Consider the following 14,229-nt stretch of genomic DNA (forward strand, 5'->3'; position numbering starts at 1 on the left):
TTAATTTTGATCTAGCATTGGCAATTGAATGCGCAGTCAAAGATCGGTGATAATACAATAATTTCAAGGCATTAACTTATTATTCTGAATAATAAAAATAAAAAATACATTTTGTTAAAAAAAGAGCGTGTGTGCCGAGCACACGTGTCAGTAGTGAAACTTCTTTGGCAAGATTCAAAGATACCAAAACCTTCGCCTTACTCCACGTGACATGACGTGACGGTATTGCCGCCTAAAGAACTTCAAAAATAGAAATAAATTTTGTAAAAAAAAAAAACAAATATTTATATTTTAGGTTGATTCTATAATAAAATACTGTTTTTTTTAATAGTTTTTATAAAATTGCGGGTAAACTCACAATACTAGTGGTAGGTTTGCAGAGCAGCAGCAGGCCGTCGAATAAAAAAGCCCGCCGTTCCGCGACCCGCTTGCCCGGACCCAGCTTTGATAGTGTGTCCTCTGCAATTATATTGGCATTTCAATTGTTATTTATTAATCTTCATCATATATATAAAAATGAATCGCAAAATGTGTTGGTAAGCGCATAACTCGAGAACGGCTGAACCGATTTCGATAATTCTTTTTTTATTATATTCCTTGAAGTACGAGGATGGTTCTTATGTAGAGAAAACGTAAATATTACGAACCACGGGCGAAGCCGGGGCGGACCGCTAGTATATAATAAATGTTAATATTAATATATACATATGGAGACGACACCGCCTACATCACTTATGTTCCGCTCAACATAAGTCATATGGCTTAACTGCACGCTCATTTTTTATTTGTTTTAAAGTGAAACGCATCAAATATGCCTTCGTGTGTGTTACGATATTGCACAAATAATACGGAAAAGTGACTAACATAACTTTTCATCGGTAAGTACCTAACTATATAATAATTTTTAAAACTTAGAGCAAAAAAATGGCGCACAGATTTTGTTCGTGGTGTCTCCTAAATACGTAGTAATATTATCTCAATGTATATAATAAATATTGTAATAACATTTATTGATCGGAAATTTTGAAAATATACATATAATGTTATGTTAATATGTAAAAAGGTAGTATTTTTAAATACTGATTCCAATTAAACTTTCGTTAAAGTTAAGTGATTAACTGTATCGAAAGATGACATATGCTGAGCCAGGACCCTTTCACAGCCATAACACTTATTAGCTTTATTTATTTATTATGTATTAAATTGTCATGTGTTTGGTGTTTTTTATTTGTATTTTTTCTATGTTAAGTATTTAGTCCGGGATACATCGCCCATTTTTGCAAGTGATTACTATCAAGCTAATTTTTCGTGAGTAGCTTTATTTTGATGAGATGCCCAATAATTTCATGTACGAAACTCTCGATTGTGGTAGCTTACAGAGGTAACAAGGATAAAAATTTTTGATTTGACGGTTCTCAAATATTTATTACGCAATTTGTAGGACAATATGTCTGTTGAATTATATAAGTATTAAATAAGTGAAAATAAAAAAATCAGCTGGTTAGTAATCATTTATGATGACTTCGTTATCGATACACATTGGAAAGGGGGACTCTTTGATCAAACCATAGATTTTGTAGGACAAACATTTTTTCGAATAATTTAGATAATTATCTTGAGATTGAACAAAAAAAAAAACATTCAGTTAGTAATTAATATTTGAGAACCATCAAATCAAAATATTTTATCCTTGTTACCTCTGTAAGCTACCACAATCGAGAGTTTCGTACATGAAATTATTGGGCATCTCATCAAAATAAAGCTACTCACGAAAAATTAGCTTGATAGTAATCACTTGCAAAAATGGGCGATGTATCCCGGACTAATTGTGATTGTCAGTTGTAATAATGTGTTATTTTTGTGAATAAATGTTTGTCTATTGAAAGCTTCGCTAAGATCAGCATGTATAACATCAAACAATATCTTAGCATGGGATCAGATCGTGCCGTGTGTGAAAATTGTCCTGAAATATTTATTATTATTTATAACTAGCAAACCCGGCGAACTCCGTTTCGCCACAAATGTTTAAATACCACCTTCATAGTTTAAACACCAAACGAAATGTTACATAAGGCGCTGTATGTGAAAAATGATTTTCCTGGTTTTCCCGCTTTTCTATTGAAATGTTTCCTTAATTTTCTTTGCTACAAACCTCACGGAGCCAGATACCTTTCCAACGAATGCAAAACCGTGGAAATCGGTTCGTGCGTTCTGGAGTTATATCGTCAGGAAAGAAAACCCGACTTATTTATTTTTATTTATAATTACCTCTATAAAACTCGTTACAACACTGCGGCACGTCTCTAGTGTCCCAGTTATCTATTAATTTTCCGAGTTCATTGCATTTCTCTATCGCGAGCTGTCGACGAGCACGAGCCGCACCGCGGATTGCTGTGTCACTGAAAAATAAACAAAATAAATAATCTATATACACCACTAGTTTTTAATCAGTACAAAAAATTTTACAGGGTGTTAAGTATCCTTAACCAATCATACTTGTGTAAGAAATAATTAAAAACACTAACAAACAGAAATGTCCCAAAATTGTCCACATAAATATGTAAAAATTGTTAAACCTATAATTTAATCAATGACCCACACTAGGTATTGTGTTGTAATTTTCTAGCGTACGATTTCGAGTAGGTCCGCCGCACAGATCCATTGATAAATTCCGGCAAACTCGCGTCCAAGCTCGCCATTCGCCCATTCCTCACCCCGCCACCCCCTTTCCCTCTGCGGCCTGCGCCCGCGTCGCACCCCAACGGCCCCCCGCCCCAACGCGACAAACAGTGCCAAATTGTTAGCGGAAGTGAAAACTTGTTTTTTTCGTCGCGTTTGTTTACGTTCTTCCCGGTACGATGTCATATCAATTCACATCACGGGATTATGTACTTATGCTTCGTGCGTTCTTTTTGAGTGGAGAAAATGCGAGTGCAGCAGTACGTATGTACAGATAAGAAGTACCCGAGTCCCGAACGCTCGATCGCCAAATGTACGAACCGTGGTAAATGCTTACCAGCAGGCGTTGTCACAAAATGTTTTCGTGTAATGTACTAGCGTATTTTGAAGAGGATCCTCGACGTAGTACGAATGTCGAATAACGCTGCGGTTCATGAATTTCTCACAGCGGAGTTTGGAAGTCAGTGGATCGGTCGAGGCGGGCCTGCAGCTTGGGCTCCTCGCTCACCTGATCTCACACCCTTGGACCTCTTTTTGTGGAGTGAAATTAAGTGAACAAAAGTGAGCCGGTTAGTGTCGAACAATTAAAACAGCGCATATTGGATGAAGTGAAAAGACAAAAAAACGTAGGTACTTCTCTCGTTAAAAAACAATTTAATAAAACGTTCACGTCTGTGTATTGACAATGGTGGTGGAAATTTTGAAGGACAATTGAAATACTTGTAAGGTTAGTTAAGATTATTGTAAATACCAGCTGATTCTAACTTCTTAAATACGCCAAAATCGTTTTTTCTTTCATTACAAATTAGGTATTGTAAAAACAGCTGATTCTAACTTCTTAAATACGCCAAAATCGTTTTTTCTTTCATTACAAATTAGGTATTGTAAAAACAGCTGATTCTAACTTCTTAAATACGCCAAAATCGTTTTTTCTTTCATTACAAATTAGGTATTGTAAAAACAGCTGATTCTAACTTCTTAAATACGCCAAAATCGTTTTTTCTTTCATTACAAATTAGGTATTGTAAAAACAGCTGATTCTAACTTCTTAAATACGCCAAAATCGTTTTTTCTTTCATTACAAATTAGGTATTGTAAAAACAGCTGATTCTAACTTCTTAAATACGCCAAAATCGTTTTTTCTTTCAATACAGAAAAGCTTATTTTATTTTGATATTGTTTCTTTTGTAATTACAAAACAAATTTTTTTTTGTACAATTTAATTTTTAATTTAATTTTTAATAACAATTTAATTTATTGTAAAAAGTAATTATGCCGGTCCTAAGCCTGGATGAAGTACCTATGAAGGGGAGATTTGAATTTAGGAATTAAACTAAATAAAGTAAGTAACTACCTACATGTCTTGTTTCATTTTATTGTCCAAGGTTAGGTAATACCACAGAATACATAATAGTAGCTAAACGCTACAGAACGGACACTCTCCGCCTCCCGCCAAAATTAAACTTACCTCACCCCCGCGCGATCAGACATAAAATGGGCCATATTTTTCTGCAAGGACGATACGCAACGAAGATTGACAACATTAATCAAATTGACTTAAAGTAATTTTATTATTTTGGATTTGTGATTATCGTTTTTCGTATAAAATGGTTAGATATTGTGCTGTTTACGGATGTATTTCATCAGAAAAACGCGAATTTTTTTTTACGCTAGTCACAAATGTGCCAACCATAAAGCGTTAACACACACATTTGCAGTCTCTACAGTGTGACTGTCAAAACGATCATTTTGTATGGAGTGTCCGGGGTGTGGTAATACTATCAACGAATACGTCAATGAACTCTGCAATGTGTCTATGATTTTAGTGAGACTTTCTTAAATAAACAAATGGTTATATCTTTGCTATTTATCGATATTATGTAATTCTTACATCATACATATGATAATAATGTATTCGCTAATATGTCCTTAAAGTTTTTGTACTGATTAAAAACTAGTGGTGTATATATTATAGGACATTATATTATAAATCTATACTAATATTATAAAGCTGAAGTGTTTGTTTGTTTGCAAGAGCTAATCTCAGGAACTACGGGACCGATTTGAAAAATTCTTTTGGTGTTAGATAGCCCATTTATCGAGGAAGGCTATAGGCTATATATCATAACGCTAAGGCCAACAGAAGCGATGCAATGCGGGTGAAACCGCAGAGCACAACTAGTATTATATACTAGCGGTCCGCCCCGGCTTCGCCCGTGGTACATGTTTACGTTTTCTCTACATAAGAACCATCCTCGTACTTCAAGGAATATAATAAAAAAAGAATTATCGAAATCGGTTCAGCCGTTCTCGAGTTATGCGCTTACCAACACATTTTGCGATTCATTTTTATATATAAGATTTATTGAAAAATACACATATTAATAGGAATAAGAATTATTACTTATATTGTTAACGACACAAAAATTACGAAACAAACAAAAAAATCTACTGAAAAGGAACACAAGTTCAAAGTAGTACTGAAAATAATAGGCTGCTATGTGTTAATACAATATAATGATTTATGTATAAATTGAACAAATAATTCACAAAATTAAAATTTTTGTCAATAATTTTTTTGAAACACATTGAAGTGAAAACTATAATAATTTGAAATTTTATAACATCCATAATAATATGTTAGTGGTGCGAACTCGTAAGAAACCAATCCCCAGCTACCAAAAAACAACGCGGCTACACTTTAAAAATATAATAAAAAATGGTTAGCAATAAATAAATTATTATCAATAGACTTACATTTTTGGTCCATTTCCTAATGCTTTCACTAATAATTTCTTTATTGGATGTAGATTACATTCCACCTGTAAAGAGAAAAATAATATGAATACTTCTGACGAAGAACCTTATTTATCTAAGTCACATTTTTATTATAAAGCATACAAATAGTATAGGACCTATAACTGACCCTTGAGCAACCCCAAGAAATGCGTGAAATATGTTTTAATCATAATGCCATTCCAAAGCTTCATTATTCTCGATTGACATAGTTAAATATAGAGAACAGTTTTAATAATATAAAAAAAATTATCAAAATAATGGGGGGTAGTTTTTGGTCACTCATTTAACTTTTAATGGTTATCTTATAGTAAGTTTTAACTATTTTGCGGGTTGTTTTATAATACTTACATTCTTAAAATTTCCTATCATCCATCCTGAGACTCTTTCTACATCAAACCCAGCTTAATTTTGACATAGCTTTTTGTGGGTAGTTTTTGGTCACTCATTTAACTTCTAACTACTTTGCGGGTAGTTTAACACTACTAACCTGTTTAAAACTCTCTCTATCATCACTAGTGGGCGCTATTTGCAACAACGCGAGCACATAGCTGTGGTAGAGGAACACGTGGGATACCGGAGTTAGTAGTAGTTTTGGTAAGTAGTATTTGACGGCCAGACGAAAACCGTGGCCCGCTGTGTCTAGACGTTCCGCGAGCTGTATGAAAAATAAAGATTAAAGTCATAATAGATTTTTTTGCAAAATTTCTAAACATAGAAAAAAATTATTGACATTTTTTAAGTGTACCTACAGACATTTTTAAACAAATTTTAATGCAAATAATTTATAACTTTCAAATAAAGTACGATCACTGATGTTAGATTTTTCTTTAAACAAGATTAAGGTACAGTTTCACCGCTTGCTGATAATATTCTTGATAGACGATTTTTACAATTTTGACATACATTTCAAATCGTATTTTACAGATTTTGACGTGACGTCTTATAATTCGATAGAGCCGGCTGCACGCACGAAAAACATGACTCATGCGGCGTTACCTCGCTCTGAGGCGTTCCATGTAAGGCTTGAAGTGCGAGCGAGAGCGCGGAACGAGCGACAAAGAAGCACAATCGGACGTTGTCACGTTCAACTATCGTCAGTAAACCGACTTTACAGACAAACAATTTTTTTATCCTAAGTATCCATTCACATTTCAGGTTTACCTTTTTATATTAATAAGCTAAGGACATAGAATTGTACGACATCTAATACTATTTTTCTAGGACATTAGGACAATTTAGGACAAAAAATTAGTATAATCACCTCAGGATCGTCCACGATCCTTTGCAACGCGTCCCTCGACTCTTTCCGTGTGACAATGTTCGCGTACCGCACGTACGCACGAAATTCCTCCACTTCTGCCAATTCTGTAATATAATTATATTCCGTATCTATACATTTATACATTTATACATTTATACAAATATTATAAAGAGGAAAGGTTTGATTTTTTGTTTGTTTGTATGAATTGAATAGGCTCCGAAACTACTTGGCAGATTTGAAAAATTCTTTCACTGTTGGAAAGCTACATCATTTCTGAGTGACATAGGCTAGGTTTTATCCCGGAAATCCCACGGGAACGGGAACTATGCGGGTTTTTTTTTGAAAACGCGGGCGAAGCCGCAGGCGGAAAGCTAGTTTAAAATAAAGGTAATTTATGTCCAGTATATGAAACACAAAAGCCGATGTTGATGATAATGAACATTTTTCAAATGTATCGTTAAATTTAGGTCAACATATACAAAACCCGAATTGATATGAACATTTTTGTGCCTATTAGAAATACAGTGGAACATAATATGAGAAACATTTAATATAGTAAATAAATAAATATTTTTGTCACAATTTTTGTACAATAAAGTAAAAAAATTAAACTGTCCAATACGTAAAATCTAAAAACACTAATATTACTATTTTCAAACATTCATTGAAATAATTAAACTAAAACACTTTCTTATATCGGTTAAATGCATAAATTTATGGACACATTTTAACAAAGTCCTTTTTTGTTCCTAAAGTCCTCATCAATATAAGGATTGACAACTATCATTTTTTGATGAACTTTTCAATATGAATCTACACAAACAAAACCACGGGCAAAGCTTATTAAATTTTAACGTTACTTTTATCAATGTTAACGTAGTTTAGTCAATAAAATAACATCTATACTAATATTATTAAAGTTTGTTTGTTTATTTGAACGCGCTAATCTCAGGAACTACTGGTCCGATTTGAAAAATTCTTTTGGTGTTATATAGCCCATTCATCGAGGAAGGCTATAGGCTATATATCATCACGCTAAGACCAACAGGAGCGGAGCAATGCGTGTGAAACCGCGGAGTGTAGCTAGTCTATACTAATATTATAAAGAGGAAAGGTTTGTATGTATGTATGGTTTTCACGCATAAACTACTGGACCGATTTTGATGAAATTTGACACAGATAATCTTTAGACCCTGAGAAAGAACATAGGCTACCTTTTATTGCGAAATATGTACCACGGGCGAAGCCGGGGCGGACCGCTAGTCTAGTTATAAAATGTATTTACCTTCAAAACAACTGCCAATATACGGTTGCGGTGAGTCTTGTGACATTTCCATAGCATCTTCCAAATTTCCCAGCAATGTTACCGTTAATTCGTAAATATCGACTATGTTGCCGAATATTAACGATATTGTCTGTAACAAGGGTTAATTCGATTATTTATTCATTCATGATGAAATGCCCTTCATCTTGTTTCTATAATTTATCATATAAAAATAAGTAATAACATGTATTTATAAAATGTATATCTTTTTAAAAAGGGTCACACTAAGGGTCGATTTTTCAATGCTTGGATAAAACTTATCCGTCCAATAAAGTATTACACGATAATATTAAAATGTCACGTAAACTGTCACATGTATAAAACTACCATTTCAAACACGAATACGTTTTTGAAATGGTAGTTTTATACATTAGAGCGAGCGCGCACGAGCAACTTTGTCTCCGCAACTATTTTGTCTCTCCCATCAATTTGTATGGGGAGTTGCGTCGCTACGTGCGCGCACTTTCATACTAGCCCATAGGTGGGAGAGACAAAATAGTTGCGGAGACAAAATAGTTGCGGAGACAAAGTTGCTCGTGCGCGCTAGCTCTAATTTGACGAATAAGTTTTAACCAAGGATTGAAAAATCAGCCCTTAATGGTTTAATCATATTAGTGGTATAATAAATCCATTATACCATTATAATCCATTATATTATTTGATATTTTCTCACAAAATCTCACCAAAACTCACAAAAACTCACACTTCACCATTTTTTCAACTCACCCGCGTATCCGAATGCAGTATTTTCTCCAATTCGTCTTTAAACACGCGTATAATCAAGTTCAGGTCCCTTAGAAAGCTTCGCTCATCGGCTAGTAGGTCTCTCACGAGTTCCCCGTACGTTAGCGAAGCCCTACGTCCTCTGTCTAGGGCTGTGACACCAGCCGCTACCCCGGCTAGTTCGGACTCTTGGTAGAACATGTCCATTAGTAGCTGAAAAGAAATGTTATGCCATCATAAACACCAAAATTAATAAGTCATTTAGTATAAAAGTGAAAAAATTATATCATACTTCACTATCACTATCACTACATAGTATAAAACAAAGTCGCTTTCTCTGTCCCTATGTATGCTTAAATCTTTAAAACTACGCAACGGATTTTGATGCGGTTTTTTTTTAATAGATAGAGTGATTCAAGAGGAAGGTTTTAGTATATAATTTATTAGGTTTTAGACAAAGCGGGCGAAGCCGCGAGCGGTAAGCTAGTATAGTATAAACGCGAATGTTTGTAACAAGGTAGAGATAATTTTTTTTGTTCACAATCGATCAATTTGCAGATATTCAGCGGTATTAGATAGCTCATTTATCGGTGTTAGATAGCTCATTTATCGAGGAAGGCTATAGGCTATAATATCTCATCACGCTAAGACCAACAGGAGTGGAGCCACGGGGGTGAAACCGCGCGGAGCAACTAGTACTTTATAGAACCAGATATTTGCTATAGAAAACATATTTAATTTTTAAATTCCTAATTTATTTTTAAATGTAGTAAGTGAACCTTAAAGTTACCTACCAATGAAATAATTTAACTAACCTTATCAGCGCACATAGCAGTCTTAATATCACCACTCTCGATAACTTGATATCCCGACTTTTGCGATATCTCCTTAACGAAAGTCCCGGAGAGTCTCAACACATCTGTGCTAATGTACTCCAAGATGGCCGTTATAAAACTCGTCACGGACGCGTCTATTTTGTGCGGTAATACTTCCTGAAAATTAAATAAGTGGTTAAAAATAATAATGGTTAAAAGAGACAATATTGAGGAGATAGAAAAATGCTTATAATTGTACCTTTTGATGTTGAAATTCATTATTTCGTGGCAGTAATGTTCAAAGAGTTTAAACTCTGCCTCATAGACGCGTAGGCAGAGTTTTGTTTCGGATAATTTTTGTTGTGAGTCTAATTAATTATTGTACTGTGCGTTCCAACAAAAAATAGGTAAGCTAAACCCATCTCTTTGTGTAAACTTCGCATCGACTTGTGTCATTTAAATATCCGATCTAGGTACTTAGTTACTAATTCTTTTTCACATTTCAAAAATGGTTTATTATTATTTTTTGTTTTTATTACCTATATCTTACATCAAATGTAAATAGAAACATAACTTATTACTTTCATAAATGAACATAAAAAAATAAAAAATGGCGCAAATCCGATCCCATTCTCAATTTAATCGGTATGTACATTGTACACATTTAAATTATATTACAAACTAGCGATCACACAATACATACCTTCTGCAACAAATGATGCAATTTATCAGCGGGCAGGAGTAATTTCCTCCTCTTTTGCACATCTCTGGCCTCCGTGAGCGCCCACCTGTCTAGTGGGTTTGGAAATGTCCGAGCCACGCGCTCTTCCACGTCCTTGAAAATAAATAAGATTAGTTAAGTAACAAAACCAATTTTATGTGATAAAAAATTGGCTGTTTGTACAGTAGGTTTACGATCGAGATGTTTACGTGATAACATAATGCAGTGGCAGCGCTCGAGATGAGACGGGAGATCGGCCCTTCTCTCTCTCGTTATACCTGCGATCGCGCTCGTGAGGTTTTGGTGTGACACAAGTTTCTGAACATGTCACCCGACTAAAACCATTTTACAGACGTTATCACGTCAAAAATCAATTGCTGTTTGTTTGTTTTCTCACCTGTATAGTAACCGGCGCCGGTATAGCGCATAGCATGGATAGCAACCGCAGACAGAGCGACTCGACAAACTCTAGCGCACTCTCTTCAGCTGTTAATGTCGGATGGAGGTTCTCGAGTATCTGGAAATTTGTAGAAAGTTGTTAAATATTGTGGAGTAAATCAGTTAATATTGTGCTATTTTAAAATGTATATAAATATTTTGAATCTAATGCTTTATTAGAATAAAACTAAAAAGTTTTGTAATTCTAGAAAAAAATTATAGGGGAATTAAAAAATCAATCATGAGGCAGAATTTGGACCAGCGTTTTCTGTACATCTAAGGGACACTCCATTTTTGTAATTACATATTTTTCATCTTGTTTGTACACTTCTATAATATTTTTGCTAATTAAATTAAGTGTATTTGAACTGGAAAATTGCAATACAGGGCCACAGATACAAAGCAAACGATGTGTATTTCAAATCCTAAATCAGACAAAAAAATAACCAGAACCAGTTCTTCTTGTCATTTTTTTTTTAGATGCACATAATATTTGAAGTTGTAAAACATAATACATACACCTAATAGATAAGCCTGTTAAACCTTGTTTAAGGAAAGTAAAAATAAAATGTAACATACAGAAGTTAGCTTTATATGAGCACACTAGCGGTCCGCCCCGGCTTCGCCCGTGGTACATGTTTACGTTTTCTCTACATAAGAACCATCCTCGTACTTCAAGGAATATAATAAAAAAAGAATTATCGAAATCGGTTCAGCCGTTCTCGAGTTATGCGCTTACCAACACATTTTGCGATTCATTTTTATATATAAGAGAAGATTGAAACGAATTAACTATGGTCAAAGAATCAGAATTTAAACCACGGTCACAACGGTATCTACGGTCAAAGAATCAAAATTTACAAATAAATGATTTGAATTTGAATTAAAATCACAATCAATTCTTATGTAGAATATTCACATGTGTATCTTGCAAGTTATGTACTTATATTTAACAAGTTATGTAGTTGCATTTTGAGTCAACTGTTTACAATTCATCAGATTCCAGTAGATTCTCTTTTTTTTATGTCAGAGCAAGCAATTAGGAGCAGGTGGGCCACCTGATGTTAAGTGGTCACCACCACCCATAAACACTTGTAACACTAGAAGTGTTATAGGTGCTTTGCCGGCCGTTTATGGACAAATAAGCTCTTTTCTTGAAGGCCCCAATGTCGTAGTTGTTCGGGAACACCATAGGTGGCAAATCGTTCCAAAGTTTCACTGTACGCGGAAGAAAGTAAAGTTCTGAACTATTTTATAAAATCATGTAACATTTTTTTATTATTCTAATTCAACACTATCTACAACTATTTTATGCTTATTTTTACAGAAGATAATACACATTGTAACATTATTACAGTAGGTAAATAATATTCTAGTATAAAATAATAGTCTAAACTCCCATGGGACATATGTGTCCCTGCATTGATAACCAATATAGGCTGATGATCATCATATATCAACTTAATAGCTCTAATTTTACATGAAAATAATTAAAAGTGTGTAAAAGTGAAGTCCCGTGTCCCCTAGTGGGGTAAGGGGCAGATGCATTATTCATACATCTGTTTCACTGATCGATTTTCTTTAGGGACAAGTAGGTGATCAGCCTTCTGTGTCCTGCCAGACCGAGACATTTATTTTTTCTTCGTCTCCACCGGGAATCGAACCCAGGACCCCTCGGTTCTACGCTCACGCGTCAACCACTGTACCAAGGAGGCGGTCTAAAGGCGGTGAAAATAGTTAATGTAGTTAAAAAAGTGTGTGTAACGAGCACCCGTGTCAGATGTGAAACTTCTTTGATTCAAGGATAATAGAGATGGTATTGCCATGATGCAACCTTGAAATTTTTACCCTCAACATGCTTTTTAAAGAAGTTTCACATAATTTCATTGTCACCAATCCTTGATAAGTGTACAAAGTTTGAATTAAATCTGTCCGTTTAAAGTATCAAAATCGAGTCTTAAGGAGTCGGTTACATACAAACATACAGGTGAAGCTTATTAAAGCAAAAACAGGGGGAACACATTAATACAGGTTATACCTAGTAAGGGGGCCTGAACCCCAATCCAATATGTCAAACTTATGTATGAATTCAAATAAAGATTTTATTTATTTATTTATTTTTATTTAAAAACACCTGTATATGGTAATTATATTTTACATTGAAATATTATTTTCTGTATTTACCAATTTACTAACAGGTATACATGTTTGTAAATGAAATGAGTCGTACTATATTTATTGAGTGAGTCATTAAATAAAATTGAATTATATATTAGTCACTTTGTACATAAAAATGTTTTAATAATATATTTTATGAAAGATAAATTTGTCTTTCACAGTTTTAACAATAATTTTGTCACATTTACAGAAAATTGCAATAACTTGTGAAATTTGGCGTAAATTCCAATTCGTTAAAAGAGATAATATATTGTTAACAGAAATTAATTACTATTGTTGATCGAAACATACTTTGTATATTATGTTTAATATTTATAATGTATTTTTTTTACTAAATAGTAATTCATAAATAAGTTGCATCTTTTCAATCAATTTTACGCCTCAAATTGTAAATATTGTCTACTGGCCTCATTATTTATATTCTCGTTTATTATCCGATATGATATAATACGTTTGATAAGCAATTTAATTATTATTACAAATCGATGACTAGACGACTGAATGACAATAATCTTGAACTTGGCCTATTACTTTAGTGGCCTAGAAATTTGCGTATTTCCCAAACTATTATTCAAATACATAAATTCGATCGATTTGAAACATTAATCACGTAAATAGAGTCGATTTCATCGTGAGAAAGACGAATAGTACATTGTTTTGAGTATTGACATATTGTATACAAACCTTTCTAAACGAACTGAGGAACAAGCCCTTCCATTTGCCGACGTTCTCGGGGTCCTGGAAGTCGTACCCTCGACTCTCCTCCACCGTAGGCAGCATCTTGCACCAAATACCCGCGACGAATTCATGTAAACACACTTAAACACAACACCACATTCGAAGTATCTCCCATCAAGGGAACATCACAGCTTCCACACACAAAACAAAACAAAAAGAAACGAAACTACAAAGTTCGAGTAAAAAATTGTTCACGTCTTGTAAAGTATCTGTTTAATTTAAAACAGGATCACGGATAAAATAATCTTAGATTCATCTAATCGGCAAAACGACGCCATTTTCAATTTATATATCAGTCTGATCTTCAAATGACAATACATGAATCCGAAGTTTACATAACTAATAGTGATTGGCTTATCATGTCTGATGTCATAGAATCTTTTGATCACTATTGGTGCGGAGTAATGACGTTCTCAAGGTACAATCTTTCATTTGAAATATGTTTGAAATAATAAAGATGCCGTCGATCCATCGCTCATCAACTTTTAATAATATCATTGAATAATATATATTAATATTTTATGTAATAAATAAAAATTAAAGGACCTAACGT

At 34.0% G+C, this 14,229-nt stretch overlaps 1 protein-coding gene across 1 annotated transcript in view; it reads right to left on the reverse strand.

Annotated features, from left to right (window-relative positions):
• The window catches only part of Sos (Son of sevenless guanine nucleotide exchange factor), a 45,973-nt gene extending 32,007 nt beyond the window's left edge, over positions 1 to 13,966 (reverse strand). The window contains exons 1-11 of the mRNA XM_090118514.1: positions 13,623 to 13,966; positions 10,720 to 10,839; positions 10,305 to 10,436; positions 9,602 to 9,778; positions 8,790 to 8,999; positions 8,025 to 8,154; positions 6,740 to 6,843; positions 5,966 to 6,133; positions 5,437 to 5,501; positions 2,269 to 2,399; positions 359 to 459 (exon numbers count right to left, since the gene is read on the reverse strand). Coding sequence (XP_089974640.1) covers positions 359 to 459; positions 2,269 to 2,399; positions 5,437 to 5,501; positions 5,966 to 6,133; positions 6,740 to 6,843; positions 8,025 to 8,154; positions 8,790 to 8,999; positions 9,602 to 9,778; positions 10,305 to 10,436; positions 10,720 to 10,839; positions 13,623 to 13,718 — 1,434 coding nt within the window. The 5' untranslated portion in view covers positions 13,719 to 13,966. The remainder of the gene's footprint in view (positions 1 to 358; positions 460 to 2,268; positions 2,400 to 5,436; positions 5,502 to 5,965; positions 6,134 to 6,739; positions 6,844 to 8,024; positions 8,155 to 8,789; positions 9,000 to 9,601; positions 9,779 to 10,304; positions 10,437 to 10,719; positions 10,840 to 13,622) is intronic.
• Between the last annotated feature and the right edge of the window lie 263 nt (positions 13,967 to 14,229).

The sequence above is a fragment of the Colias eurytheme genome, chromosome 30, assembly GCF_061535395.1.
Source record: "Colias eurytheme isolate Ceu_HAF_F1 chromosome 30, ilColEury1 Martin Lab GWU primary, whole genome shotgun sequence".
NCBI classification, from domain to species: domain Eukaryota; kingdom Metazoa; phylum Arthropoda; class Insecta; order Lepidoptera; family Pieridae; genus Colias; species Colias eurytheme.